Genomic DNA, 16,746 nt, shown 5'->3' on the forward strand with positions numbered 1-16,746 from the left:
TAATGTATCACTTCAAGTTGGTGCTTCTAGGATTGGCCTATGCCCGTTCGCCCGACAACTGTGGAAACATCGACTGAACAAATTCAGATGGTTAGTGTGTCGATTCAAAATTGTTCTGAATTGGACTTGCTGGAAATGACAATCCATGGATCGTAAATCGCCCTGAGGCTCGCCTCAGTACAGACAATATATCAAAATAATGCTCTATACCCGCAAAATTAAAATATTAAAATATTAAAAACGAGACAATGTTTAATTAGAAAATTAAATTTAAGATGTTTGAGATTTTTTCAAAATACACCCCTACAAGCAGATCTCATTTTATTCGCATCATTTTATCAGAAAATACTGTATTGATGAAAAATTTATTAATGGAAATTAAAATAAGGCATCTTATACATTAATGTCACTGAAAAAGCGCTCATTACTTTTTTGTGCAAATCGATACTAGAAACATCAAAGTATACTAATAGAATACAAGCCCACGGTAAAATTTTTCGGGTGAAATGACCCACCATGAATCGTGCTGAATGTATATGTAAAGGTACACTGAAAAAAATAATTCTTAATATCAACTGATGTGAGGTCTCAACCTCATCGCGAGATCAAACATGGCGAATAGAGCCACGAATGTGATACAACTACCGTACATTGTTGAATGGTGAAGTTGACACAAACGCATGAGTTGTTTTTATGAAAGTTATATACTGTCTAACAAATTTCAAATATTGTTGTTTTGCAATGCAACATACATTTAAACATTTTTGTTTGTTTTTGATTGGTTCCAGCACTTATAAATATTATAACAAAATACTGATGTGATTGTCACAACTACATGAGTAGGTTGATTAGGTTTATTTATTAATTAAAAATATATAGATTTCTATTGATTTTAGTGTCTTCGAAGTCCACAGCTATACCAACTGCGCTGTCGATTGATTGTTGTATATGTACAAAAAATATCCTATATATTTTCTGTCTTTTAGTAACAACAATCTTCATGTGGTTGGCTCAGCCCCACATTGATTATACATAACAGGTACATGTTTGTATTAGCCAAATCCTATATTTAAAGCAAAAGTAAACAAAAGTAAAGATATGGTATTTTAATTTGTATATTCGCTTTATTTACACGATTATATATTTCAATTAAGTACAATTTTATTTTTCATCAATTAAATGTATGACTTTAAACTAAAATCAATCGCTTTTATTGAAGTCGTGATTTTGTTTACTTAACTTTTAAATTCAATCCCAATTTATTGTAAATACAATTATTAAGTTGTACTTGTTCCAATCGTTAGAAAATTTTTGGAAAGTATTTTTACTTTAATCCAATATGAAACAGTCAACTTCGAGATGTGGTTGTCATTATTTTAATTTTTTTCAGTGTATGTATAAGCACAATGGCGTCAGTTTTGTGTGGTACAGGTGATATGAATGTCACACTCCTTGACATCTTACCCCTGTACCAGCAAATATACACGGTATTGCTGAGTTTCAGAAATACCCTTCAGAAATAAATCACGTTAGAGTTCGGAAATTAACGGGAGATCAAACATTTTTTTAAACTTTCGGTACTAATGTCACCAGATTAATTTCTCTACGGCATTTATGTTATTCGCTTCAAATACTTATGCAGAGTTTAGTAGCAAGGCAGAGTTTTTTTCTAAAGGCAAAAAGCTAAAACTTAGCCTAGGTACTGATTTTCAGGTCTCTCTGAATCATATAATATTTTATCAAATTTGCTTGGAATATTACGTATATAGTATACACAAACAGTTCCCACTGCTAAGTGTTCGTATAAGTGATACAAAATACATATTTATACATTGCATATATGTAATATGCGAGATATAGGTATTAAGTTTATTATACATTGCATATATGTAATATGCAAAGTATATAAAGCTTAGCCCCAAGTTTGTAACGCTTAAAAATATTGATGCTAAGCAAAAAATTTTGGTATAGGTGTAGGGTATCATAAAATCACCTAATTAGTCTATTTCCGGTTGTCTGTCTGTCGTCTGTCTGTCCGTCTGGCATCACGATTACTCAAAAACGAAAAGAGATATCAAGCTGAAATTTTTATAGCGTACTGAAGACGTAAAAAGTGAGGTCAAGTTCGTAAATGAGCTACATAGGTCATTTGGGGCCAGTTCGTAAACCGTTAGAAATAGAACAAAAGTTTAAATATAAAAAAATATTCCTTATAAAAAAATAACTAACTTTTGTTTAAAACATTTTTTCGTAAATATCACTGTTTACCCGTGAGGGCGCAAATTAGGCGTAAATTGTATAGTATGTAATGATGGGAATATCAGTTACATATATGTGACATGATGTATGTGTTTTATTATGAAACCAAATGTATAATATAAAAATGAATCGCGGAATATGTTGCTAAGCGCAAATCTCGAGAGCAGCAGAACCGATTTTGTTAATAATCTTTTTATAATATTCCTTGAAGTACGAGGATGGTTCTTACGGAAAGAAAAATTTAAAAAATTGCTTAGAAAAAGTCTAAAAACAACATTTTATTTTTACTTATTGTAAATAAAGTTTATTTTTATGGTAGTACTTTATGGTACACAATATTTTTTGTTTGATTACCTGGCGTGTAAACAAATAGAGCAGATGGTTTTCCAACACGGGAAGAGGCAACATATAATTGATCATGCGAGAAACATGGGTTTTCTAGATTAATACCACAAACACTTAATGACTGTCCCTGAGATTTGTTTATAGTCATTGCGACACAAGCCGTACTGGAAACTATAGTCGTTTAAACTCGAATGGCACGTCAGTCGGAATCATTGACATTTTGTTTTTATGTAATTGCTGACTTATTAACTTTCTTTTTTCCTTTTTTATCTTACTAGCTGACACGGTGTCCCGAATAGCAGAGAAAAAATAAAGAATCAACTGTAAGGCGGTACGAAGTTCGCAGGGTCAGCTAGTTTTTATAACAAAAATTGGGTTGATTTGCCTATTATACATTACAGTTTTCAGTATTGACTACAACTATATATAAATATTAATAACATTCTGTACTCAATTATCTACGTAGCCGTACAAATATATTATAATGCATGTATAATGTTTGATTACAAATAAAATAGAAACGTTATGATTAGCTTTTCTCTTTAAATAATATTATATTATTTTATTTCGATAAGCCAATATGAATGTTATTAATTCTAAAATTAACTACAAATGGTGAAAACAACTTTTTATTGAAAAAAAAATCCAACGAAATGTTGTTCAACTCAGAAGCCAAAATATTACTAAAACCTTGAATTCAATCCAGACTATCCAGATCTTTTGAAAACCAACAAATGTTCATAACAGATAACAAATGTAGGAAAATGTTAAATTGGAAACTTTCCCTTTATATAATTACAAACGATTTTTTTCGGAAAGGTTTTTTTCGTAAACCTAATAAATTTGACAGAAATGGAATGCAAAAAGTCACCGTATACCTACTGTATCATTTCGGAAAATATCTCTTACCATTACGAAAAATGAATGCATAACCACGCATTAATCTTAATCATTCATTCTTGTAATATCAAAATCAACTCATTATACCCTGTATAAATGAATTAATTGTGATATTACAAAAATTTCCTCCAGGCAGCGTAACATTCCATTCTGCACGCAGCGAATAAATTTGACAATTTGATATTGTAAAATAACGAAAATAATAAAATTACGAATCAAATTATTGAAAAAAATGAAAGATTTAAATAAAATAATAAAAAAAGAATTTTTCATTTAAAGAACGGATCAAACGAACCAAGCGAGCGTGTACGTGTACAAGAGCGAGTTAAAACATCGATCTATGCAAGTTGACATTAATAGAAATACCTTGATATGTATGTCATAAGACTTTATATTTTTAATCTTACCTTGAAATCATGATTACCAAAATTAATTTTTTTTGGTCAAAGAACTTCTTTTGTGTAATTTTGGGTGTTCTGTTTCAAAACACGTAGATTTAATGATCAAACGTACTTATCTGTTCGTGAAGTTCGATCATAATTATACGAGAAGCTCATCGGAGAAGATTGCAGTATAAGAAAACATTTGTAGTACCACTGGTTGTACGCGCTAAGTCCACGATTTCAGAGTAGTAATTCAAAAATTACCACCATTCTCCTGGCAGCACCATCCACCCGTCATGTTCATCATATCGTTTAAAGTGATGCACAAAAAATTGTTTGAAATAATATCGGGAAAAGAGGAATTCAAGAGTAACTAATTTTGGGAGGGACTGCAATCTTTTCGGATGAGCTTCTCTAATAAGTATGATCGAACTTCAGGAACAGGTAAGTTCGTTTGATCATTAATTATACTTCGAAACTCATCCTCAAGATTGCAGCATAAGAAAACATTTGTAGCCCTTCAGAGTCAAACAATTTTTTGAATTCTTCTCTTCTATGTTTGTTAAATAAATCCATCTGCAACACAATCATTTTTATGTAATAACAAATTGAAAAGATTTTTTTTTATATGAAGTTAATAATATTTAACTCAAGTATTAATTCATACTAATATTGATCAATTTAATTTTTTTTAAATTAAATTTATTCTAAATATAATGAACCACATTCAATTTCAATTCAATTACCTTGTACCTTCGGTACTTATTAATTATTATTTATTATTAAGATTTTTCAGCAAACTGCTTCATTTTTATGCAATAAAAATTAGAATTAAAATACACATTTTTCTAAATGACGTAAATAATCAATTTCGATTCTAAACAATTATTATTGTTCTAAAATAATTCTTATATTGTTCCAAAATAATTCTTTTTTTTCGCTGCCTCTGAAGAAAATTATGCGATAGTAGCCTCTGTTGAATTTATTCAGAAGTAGGTATCCTTGTCAATTATTTTCCCGGCCAAACAAAAAATCCAATACCCTAGATGGGCTACCTTCAAAAAGGTCAAATTTAATTTCCTGCGTTAACGTCCGCTATTATTTTAATATACTATTGTATTGTTTAAAGGTTGACTCTATTTAAGATCGCAAAAGTGGGAAATGTGCAAAATTTCTTAACTCCCCAGTTAAAACTGAATGTGTCAATGGTTAAGTGTCCGGATCCGTGATCCAGAAACAATAAGAATTACATTTTACTTTAGTCCTTGAGGCAAACAAGTCGATAACAGGGCGACCAAATTGCGAAAAAAAAATTTTTTTTTTGTAAAGCATAATCGGCCAGTTCCCATTCTGTATCAATATTAACTATGCAATTGTGGGAAAAAACGGGCGCACCATTCTGTTAATGTAGGCCATGGCAGTCGAATTATTAACGCGAGTAGTATTTCGCAATCTTTTAAAATTTATCGCAAAACATTTAAGGCCAACGAAACCACCATTAATTTAATTGTAGTAATGTTAAATTCTCTAGTCATCTCTTGTTGTTTTAAGCACGAATCACAACTCTCACCCATACAAAAACAAATCTTCACAATTTTTGTAAAAATATAAGAAGACTGTCATTAAGTCCCCTTGGTTGACAGATTAATTCATAGGTGGCCTCATTAAAACAGAAACGAAAATATTTTCTGTGATTCGGATGAACAGCAATTAAATATGTAGTAGGCATCTTTTATTAAATTGAACCCAAAAAACAATTTTTCCAAATTAGTTTGCATACCGTACGGTGATCTGGATGTAGAAAGTCATTTAAAACCTTTAGGTTTCTGATAAACCTATTGGCAACGCCTGGGCCAGAAAATTACGATTGGAATTTGGGCCAGAAAAGAACGATAATATAAATTGATCATCAACAGGTTCACTTAAATCAATGGCCCCTGCACATATGTATTTCTATTTGAATTGTTTGCAATTCTTAGATTGGCCCTGTCAAACCCTTCTTACAAAAGGTAATATTTATCCTTTAATATAACCAAGAATAAATCCGCCCGGGGTGATTGTAGATCATTGTTTAAGAAATTCCTTCAGTTGGCCTGTTGGCCTACTATTTTTTTTATGTCAGTCCTCTCGTGAAAGCTCAGGTGAACAAAAACATCAGTTATCCTGATAAATCATGACAATTTGATAATTAAAGACCTTTATGATTTGATATTCGAAATAAATATTATTTACAAAAATTACAGCTACACCAGACCTCTCGTGAGAGCTAAGCTGTACAAATACATCGGTTATTCACGAAACTCAAGACAATTTAACTGATTTATAAGTATTTTTATGACATTATATTCATAATAAATATTATTTGCAAAAAACTTACAGCTATGTCAGACCTCTCGTGAAAGCTCAGCTGTGCAAATACATCGGTAAACCACGAAACTCCGGACAATTCGACTGATTTATAACCTCTTAAGCCTAAGATAAGGATAGAGATTAAGATAGCTTAAGTCAAAAGTAAAAAAAAGAGCCAACAGTTTTCCAGTGAAAGTTTTTAGCTTATAATTCCAAAATCACCTTACGTGAAAACAAAAGCAAGCATAGATAAGATAAAAAGGGGCTCAGAAGAAGAAAAAAATGAAATAATTGGGTTTGAAGACAAATATGATAAAGACGAATATGACTAAAAATTTTTTTTTATTATTGCCATATAAAAAGTTCTTTTGCATCTAAATAGTCTCTTGAATCAATTTTGAGCATAAAAATTCCTTTCATTATATTTTGTCCGGAAAGATATACTACTCCACTGTGCGATTGCCAATATTACAACTCTCGTTGGTTTTTTGATTATTCAACACCGATTATTTTCAACTCTTAGACATTATGAAGAAAATCTATTTACACTATTTTTATTAAATTTTCATTACTCTTTTAAAAACGTAATAATATATTATAGTTCTTGTGTTTCGTTCCAGGTAACCGTATCAAATGCGCATACAGTGACATTATTAAGTGTTCAACGAGGTATATCTGGTGTTTATAAGTGTGAAGTATCTGCTGATGCACCATATTTTCATACAGATATTAGATCGGCACAAATGACTGTAGTTGGTAAGTATTTCTTTTTTTGTCTTTTTATTTCAGGCTGTTATTGTAATAAACTTAAATAATAAACTTTTGTAATTGAAACTGTTCAAATAATAATATGGAATCGAGAAAGTCGACTATCCGATAATATTATCTTATTTTAAACAAATTATCGAAAAAAGAGTCGAATTTCAAGCGAGTTGGATGGTCGAAATGTATTGATATGATAACAGTATTCATTTCCTACCATATGAAAACAAACGATACCATACTTCAATAGCCAAAACAAAAAAAGACTTTTGTAGTTATATTTAGTCGCGTTAAGCGATTTTTAACAGGAGCATAACATAGGAATTCGTCATTACGAAAGCAACATGCCTATCACGTGACATACACATACTATGTCAATAAAACTGATCATCGGATCACCGAAATTAAACATTGGGTCCAATTAGGTGACCCTACTAGCGAGATGGATGACCGCTTGAAAACAAAAAGTTTATCGATTTTCTTCTACTTGGTCTTTTTTTGGTTGTCTTGTTGTCTTGAGTTTCTGCAAGTATTGACTAAACAAAATTTTGTTTGTCCAGTCCAGTTTTTCGACAAAAAAAAAGTTAAGAATCGTAATTTTTAAATTTTTTGAAATTTTAACCAGTTAATTACCTTACTTCATACTACAGAGAATTTTATTCTGCATTAAATTACAGGAGTTATTTTATTATTTAAATAGGTTCAGTATCACGTACTGAATGTAAATGCACAAAATCCTTACAAAAATAGGCGGAGGAAGTGCCTCAATTTTAAGGAAAATCATTTTAGACTATATCTCCATAACTGTGCACTTTAGCCCAAAAATGGTAATAAGCTTTATTGTAAATAATTTAATTACCTACCTTTTTTGTAAAGAAATTTTTTTTTGTATCACTAACCATAAATGATTTATACGACTATGACAATTTACTTGATTATTTGACTGATATGTCTTCTAATATTTGTTTAAACAAGAAAATGATATTAACTTTAAACTTTTTCTTCTTAAATTAATATTTATGACGTTATACCGCGTTTAATGTTGCATTACAGCTACAGATAATTGAGAATTTTTTCTTGCACTAATTTACAGAATTTTTTTTTGCTAAAAATAGGTTTATATAACGTACTGAATGTAAATACACAAAATCCATACAAATTTAGAGGGGGGAAGTGCCGCCATTTTGATTTTTCTTTAAAAAAATTCCAAGAAGTGGTTGCTGTATGCAGGTATGAATGTAAACTATTTATTGCTAATTATGTCACCAACGTTGACATTTTTTTTGAATTTATTGAATTTTTATCATCACGCTATGTAACCTCCTTTTTGTTAATGTTGCACTCGATGGTTGCAACATTAAACCCGTTATAACTTCATAAATATTAATTTTTGAAAAAAAATGTTTAAAGTAAATGTTTTAGGAAATTTGTAGATTTAGGAGCTAAAGTAAGTTATTATCGATTTATTGTTTATACAAATACTAGAAGAGATATCGGTCAAATAATCAATAAGTAAATCGTCATAGTCGTATAAATCATAAACTGTTAGTGATACAAAAAAGAAAATTAGTTTACAAAAAAGGTAGGTAATTTAATTATCTACAATAAATCTTATTACCGTTTTTGGTCTAAAGAGCACGGTTATGTAGATATAGCCTAAAACGGTTTTCTATAAAATGGATGCATTTCCCCCGCCTGTTTTTGTAAGGATTTTGTGCATTTACATTCAGTACGTGATACTGAACGTATTTAAAAAAAAATAACTCCTGTAATTTAGTGCATTATGGACAAGAGTAACTAGCCTCTATGTAACCTGTAGTACATGTAAAATAACTTAAAAATTATTGTTGATTTTTTTCTCTTAGAAAATTTTTGCATAACCACAGTTGCAAATGCAAATTTTTTTTCTCAACCTTGTATCTCTAGAATCCTATTATCTTAGAATTTTTGTATACAAAAAAGTATTTTAGCTAATTTTACATAAAGCACACAACCATTTCTAGAATTGTATTTATCAATGACGATGTATGCCGATGGATGCTCAGATTATTAATAAGAAACTCTTGTGAAAGGGCTTATAGCATTTTTCAATTTGTATGCATCTATGATGTTGAAAAATATTAGTTGCATAAAACTTCGTGTACTTCCTTTTGTATAAATATAAAATATTTATTCGATTCGTTTATCAGAAAAAAGTTTTTTTTTTCATATTATTAATAGGATATCGTTTGAGTTAAATCTTTGAACTGAAATACTTATAAAAACAAGTGAAAACAAACAATTGACTGAGTTAATTGTTGAAATACCATGAATTGACAGTATTGATGACTCAATCACATTACACATACATACATGTCACACATACATAACTGATATTCCCATAAAATACATACTATACAATTTGCGCCTAATTTACACCCTCACGGGTAAACAATGATGTTTACGAAAAAATGTTTCAAACAAAAGTTGTTTATTTTTGTATAAGAAACATTTTTTAAGGGTTTACAAGATGGGTCCTACAAGATGGGTCCTACGAACCTAAGACCCAATTGACTTATGTTGCTCTTTTACGAATTCGACCTCACTTTTTACGTCCGCTGTAAAAATTGTAGCTCGATTTTTTCGTTTTTGAGTTATCGTGTTCACAGACGTACTGACAACCGAAAATGGACTAATGTGAAGTGAAGACGAAAAGTTGACTTAGTATCGATATCGTTGACTTATAAATACTGTTATCACATCGGTGCTTCTTTTATTTTAAATAAAATAGAAAAATTTGATAAACCCACATAATTAAGGCGGCCTATTGCTCACCATTTGTTTTGGTTTTCAAAACCTTCGAAAAATTTCGAAGCTATTTTTCTTTTCGTTTTTCGAGAATCTTTCACACGGCCACTATACTTGAAGCTGCTTGCAAATTTTCAACTCTCTATTTTTTTATAGTTTTAAAGAAAATGGACATTAAAGTTTTCTTCTTATTTGCGGGTAAATAATAATATTTACGAAAAAATGCTTCAAAAAAATATGTTGATTTTTTTATAACGAAAATTATTTACATTTCTACTTTTGTGCTATCTCTATCGGTTTATAAGATGTTGCTCATTTACGATCTCAAACTGACTTTTCATGTTTTGAGCAAGCTTTCAAAATTTCAACTTGATACCACTTTTCATTTTTGAGTTATCGTATCAATATTTCTAAGTATTACAAACTAGGAGCTAAAATTAGTATACCTTGATATATATTTCATATATACACAGTATAATTATAACAATATGTTGAAATTTTTTAACAAATGATATTCAAAAAGAAGTCATAATCCTCTATATTCTATGTATAAAATATTGATGCATATAAGTCATGAGTAGTTATAAGAATAATGAATTTCTTTATGTTCTAAGAAAACTTGATTATTCCATTACAAATTTTCCGTAAAATAGTTCATAATGAAACTTTGCATTGTTAGTTTTGAGAAAACCGAAAATTTTCCCTAATAAAAATTATCTACCTTGTTTAAATTTTACATGTTAATTTACAGGTGGGCCTTTTACACTTTGCTCTGTGTCGTAAGAGACAAAAGGCAGAAAGCTAAAAATCAGACCAGACGGTGTTAAATTGACAAGATGGTGGGGCGAAAAATAGAATCCTAATTTTCGATGAATATTCCTGTATTTGAATTTTTATTCTGTAAAAATGGTAGTGAAATGTGTAAGATCTGTTCCTATGTAAATACACATAAGGGTTAGTGGTGGTGCGGATACCATAAACCGTTAGATATAGAACAAAACCTTGTAAACCGTTGGATATAGAACAAAAATTTAAATGCTAAAAATGTTTCTTAAAAAAAATAAACACCTTTTGTTTGAAACATTTGTTCGTAAACACCACTGTTTACTCATTTACAAATTAGGACAAAAACTTGTTGTCCATTTTCTCCAAACCTATAAAGGATATGCAGTTGAACTAGTTGTATTACAAAACATTCTCGAAAAACGAAAAAAATAAATAAATTAAATTTAAAGGCCACTTGTTTTGGTTTTTTAAACTCTTCGAATTTATAAAAAAATAATGTAAGCATTGACACTCAACACTATCTTTACAGGGTATTTTAACAATTTACTCAGTCACTGTTTGTTTTCACTTTTACTTAAAATCAAAAATTGAAAATTCTATTTATAATTTTTACTGTACCCACACATTATTACGAACGAAAAATTCAGGACTCCTTTCTTATCGGGAAATGCCTTTTGACCAAACTCTCTTTTATATTAGATTTTGGTGTTCTTGGATGAGCAGATTAAAAATCTCAATGAGTGATAGGGTCTAAAAAATACGATCCTAAGTAATGCAATCAACCCTTATGAAATAATAAATGTGATCGGTTTTTTTGGAAATGCCTCTGGAAACTATGGAGTCATTAATTTTCTAGAACTCCCCGAAACTCCAACTTAGAAGGGCTAGTTGTCTCCAATTCTCGAAACCCCTTTTATCGAAAATTAATGGAAAGAAAATAAAAATAAATATTTCCATTTAAACCAAATTAAAAATTGTTTCTAATTTTAGGGATGATTGCGCTTCGAAAACTATATATTACTCATTTTATCCTTAAATGTGAAATTTAAATGTCATTGAATGTAAAACTTCGTTCTGCTAGTATATACAGTGTGGTCCAAGTTAAAACAGCAGGGCTTCATCAAATGATAGATAACGTTACCACAATAACAATTACTCAAGTCACAATTTTAGCCAGGAAATCATTCTTTTCTACACATAGTCAGAAAAAAATTGAAATTTTGGGAGAAAAATAATAATTATGTACATGTTGTCAAAACGCCTTCGTAGAAAAATAGGAAATTTGATAGCATAAGCTAAGAATTCTTCGTGATATAAAGTTAATGGTTATAAATTACATAAACAGGCGGTAGAGATATGGGTGACATGCAGTTTCAAGAAAGAAAGAAGCTCAAACAATCTTTGAGTTTATTGTAAATACAATAATGTTTAGCAATGCTTCAAGCTTGGAGCATTCCGAAGTCAATTTAAAATTTTGCTGAGGGCCTTTTTTTGAAAATAATATCAACGTTATCTACCATTGCATCATATATAAACATAAACTTATAGAGGCTAGATTTCATATGGTTATTTATCAAAGGTTCGAATTTTGAGGAGCCATTGAGACTTTTGATCTAGCCATAACATTAGAGAGTTTGAATCCATAATATCAGGAAATTTTTTTATCAGCCGGTATCCATAAGAAGCATCTAGTTTTCGTAAAGTAAACGCTCATATTGTCTAACTCGTCTGTATGATTTCAATGAAATAGAGTATAGGGCCTACTAACTAATACTTAGTAATAAGGTTTTTGACGTGAAGTCAAAAAAACTTAAAGCGTTTATTTTGTAGCTATCATTAAGAGGTTGTCTTCATCGTGGATTTAAAACAACTCATATTCGCGTATGATTTTTTTGTTTGGGGTGGCGAGTCGTCGCCACGGTACCCTGATAAAAAAAAATCCGATTCAGGCACCGGAAATTTCTAATTCAACTAATCGGCATGTATAGGATTCAATTGTAAAAAAAGTTTCGATCCATTCCAATTGAAACCAATTTAAAATTTTGAATCGAAATTTAATTGAAATGAATCGGGTTTAATTGAAAACAAAAATTTCAATTCATTCAGATTGAATTCCGATTCAATCCACTAGAACTAATCGGAAATTTCCAATTGGTTGCAATGCATGAATGGAATTGGAAATTTCATATTGGATTGAATTGGAATTCAATCGGACTTTTTTTATCAGGGTAGCAACACTTCTTAAAAATAACCTTAAGATATGCACCTTAAGTGTACAAAAGTAAGTTAAGTGTATCTTACCTCGCAATGTTTACCCGTGAGGGCACAAATTAGGACTTAACTTTGGTGTTCATTTTCTCCAAAGCTGTAAAAGATAGGAGTTGAAAATTTGCAGGTGGCTTCAACTAATAGTTTTGTGAAACATTCTTGAAAAACGAAAAAAAATTCTTGAAAATACTTTCGAAACTTTTAAAAATCTTCTAAATTATAAAAAAATAATTCAAAATTTTTGTTGATATGCAAAAATTTTTCTACAGGCTATTTCAAAAATTAACTCAGTATAATCAGTAATCATTAACTCATTTTGAGTAATGTGTTTTGGTGAGTGAAATCGATACACAAAATATTAAGGCAATTGAAGAAAATGATAGGTATTTTCTCCAACATCTGTTGGAAATCATTATATCCTCACGGCGAAAATAATTTTTTTTTGTTATCAACTTATTATACATTTCGATACTACATGTGCAATATTAAATTAATTTTTTATTTATTCAAGGCTTTACAATCTCTTTACCAAAAGTTCCGACATTAACCAACGAATCCCAAAATTATTCGAAATTGTAAGAAAATAAAAATAACTTAGTTATAACATTCTATATGCATATAAACAAATTATAATATTTAAAAAAATAGAGACCAAATTAAAGCAACTACACTTACAGCACTAACCTGCTATTCATTTAGCAGGAACAACCTAATCATCAGAACTGTTCGAAAGCAATAAAAAAACCTTTTTAATATGGGAAATATTCTCACCATATAGCAGGTCACGCAATTTTAATTTATTGGAAGTAAATTTCCTGAAAAAACTCTCACGCTCATACTCATACACAGGGCAAAAAGTAACAAATGATTAAGGATTTCGACTTCGTTACGGTTACAAACAGTGCAAACGGCAGCAAAATCAATTACATAACTTATTTTGCTGATCACGATACGTAAAATGTGGTTGCTACAGGTATGAAGTTGTGCATAAATTCGACTTAATGAAAGGGGACAGCGGAAAGCCAAATATTTCTCGAATCCATCCCTGACTATCAGGTCTTTGCACATCAAGTTGTGACATGATAAAGCAATTCTTTCACGGTTATGTAGGGCATAGAAAGTTTGAAAATTGTTAAGGATTATTCTTTTGCAGGCTTGCGAAATTACGTCATTATTTAAGATGTTACTAGAGTCAACTACGTCAAGAAAGCTTTTGAGCTTTGATAAATCAAATATTAATATTACGTTATTCTCACCGAAACGACATTATCATTAAGAGATCAATCTCAATTTAATGTTCGTTAATTTGATTAGTTTTATCTTCCATAATTCTAATTTCTGTAACAATCTAGATTTTAATGTAATTTATTCGACTTCATAAATTTATTCACTAAATAGGATTCCCTAACAATACACTTTATTGATTTATTTTAATATATCTGTTATATTCAACAAACAATATAATTTGTTGCATATAACAATTATATTATTGAATATCGGTTTTGAATTCAATAAATTATAATAGTAATTGTATTTAAATTAATAGTAATTATTGAGTCTCTATTATATATTTACCTGTATGTGCAAAACAAGATTTTAATCAAAAACGGTTACATTACGCTATCAAATTCATAAATGATAATGTTTTAATTAAAGTCGTTGTTGCTATTTACATGTTCCTGTATTTTATGCAATTTACATGTTAATATAGTAGACCTGTCGATTCTATTGGGTTGTTGAATAAAACATGGCTAGTAAAATATAATTAATTTTTATTTTTAACTAGCTGCAATGCTCGGCGTTGTTCACGCAAGAACATATCAAACACTTTTTAATAGAAATATTTTAAGTCCAATAAATATAATTTCAACAGTTGAGCATATTTTTTACAAGCTTTTATTTAACTTTTAATGCAAAAAAAATTTATTCTATATAAAAAGCTCTGCTTTTAAAAATATTAACATTCAGCAATTCACTTTTACCGAATATACAGAGTGTTCACAAATTGAGAAAGTGCGACAGGAATGCTAATGTTCGTTTAGAAATGAAGACCATTTTGAACAGATAATAAAGGAAACGGTTCAAGAAATCACTCTGAGACACATGTTTTACTTACGCCAACAAGAATAATGATAACGTAATGTATGAAAAATAAATGTTTTGTATTAATTATTTGAAGTAATCAAAACATTCCTTTCGTTAACAATTTATTTCAGCAGTTATCTTCAGTTCGTTTTTGCCTCAACGTATCCACAATCGTTTTCCATACATGAAGTTGTTCTTTTACAAAATTTGTTTAAATGCACCCCTACATATCTCGGGAGTGATTTCGTGAACCGTTTCCCTTATTATCTGTTCAAAATGGTCTACATTAACGACTATTAACATTCCTATCGAACTTTCTCAATTTGTAGACACCCTGTATATTCGATATCAAAAGTGAATTGCTCAATTTTTGAAAGCAGAGATTTTTATAAAGAAAACATTTTTTATAATAAAAAAGTTTTCCATATGTAGCCAACTTAGCCAGACACCCTGTATGTGTTTGTCCGGGTAGAATCTTGCACCTCAATTTTGAAACAATACCCTCAATCGAATGAGCTGAAATTTTTTAGTTTGGATGACAATGCACGGTTAGATTCGAATATTGGCGTGCTGAAAAATACATTTGAAGAAAATGCTTTTATTGTAATAAAAAGTGAAAAATAATTTTATTTTAGGAGTTCATACATGACTGTTTGTAAAAGGTGGAAACTCTCAGTATAAAAATTGATTTCACGCGAACAAGTATAGGTACCTGCAGGTGCTCCGAATCATTGTTGATATTTTATATTGAATGCCTCAAGCTTTTACAAATAGTCATGTATGAAGGACTCCTAAAAATAATTATTTTCTACGTTTTAGTACAGTAAAATCTTGTCGTCAAAAAGTATTTTTATATAAATTTTTTTATTTTGCTTGTCTGTGTTTGTTTAATTTTAAAATGATCCAAAGCAGAATGAAATGATCTGTAGTGTTTGATTTGACTTCCAAATGACCAAACAAGGTACGATGAATCTCGACAAAGAGGTTTTGGAATGTATTGTTTGCAATAAGACTGTTATAGAAATTGAATTTCAGTTTTCCTTAATCACCGCACAATCAACGCTCATAAGAGCTAGTATTAAGAGAAAATTTGAAAATCTCCAAAAATTGTTAGTAAAAAATAGTTGGTAAAAATTTACGACATTTAGTTTCGTTCATTTCAATTTTTGACACTTTGTTTTTTCTGTGGATAAAATGTTTACGCCTCCGGTACAAAAAGCATTTTTATGTTTGTGTTTTCCAAAGCGACAACGTTAATGATCAGCTTTGTTATACATAAAAAAAAATTATGCACATGATTTACTTGAGAACAAGTGAAAGCAAACAATTCACGAAGTTAATTGTTATAATACCCTGTATAGAAACTGTTGAATGTTCGTGTGTGCATTATTTTTTATAAATTAGACGAGTTTAACAACCATCAGAAATATGACCATTTGTACGGTTTTCGAAAATTTTCGAGAGCATTTTCTGAATATCTTCTCGTTTTTCACAAGATCACTTGTTGAAGCCATCTTCAAATTTTCAACTTCCTATTCTTTATAGATCCGGAAAAAATGGAAACAAAGTTTTATAATAACATGTGTCCTCATGGGTTAAAAGTGATGTTTACGAAGAAATGTTTCAAAACAAAGTTGTTAATTTGTAGATTGGCAAAATTTTTTTTAACTTTAAACATTTGTTCTATCTCTAACAGTTTACAAGATGGGTACTACAGATCAAGATCTTGACTTATGTTGCTCATTTACAGGGCCGGATTTAAATTTCTGCCGCCCTGGGGCACTGAAGAAAATGCCGCCCTATGACTGAAATTTTATTTTAA

At 29.9% G+C, this 16,746-nt stretch overlaps 1 protein-coding gene across 1 annotated transcript in view; it reads left to right on the forward strand.

Annotated features, from left to right (window-relative positions):
* The first annotated feature begins 4,310 nt into the window (after positions 1-4,310).
* LOC123301359 overlaps positions 4,311-16,746 on the forward strand; it is an 80,910-nt gene continuing 68,474 nt past the window's right edge. Inside the window, exons 1-2 of the mRNA XM_044884095.1 lie at positions 4,311-4,331; positions 6,857-6,992. Of these exons, the coding sequence (XP_044740030.1) occupies positions 4,311-4,331; positions 6,857-6,992 (157 nt within the window). The remainder of the gene's footprint in view (positions 4,332-6,856; positions 6,993-16,746) is intronic.

Source organism: Chrysoperla carnea, chromosome 5 (assembly GCF_905475395.1).
Source record: "Chrysoperla carnea chromosome 5, inChrCarn1.1, whole genome shotgun sequence".
Lineage (NCBI taxonomy): Eukaryota > Metazoa > Arthropoda > Insecta > Neuroptera > Chrysopidae > Chrysoperla > Chrysoperla carnea.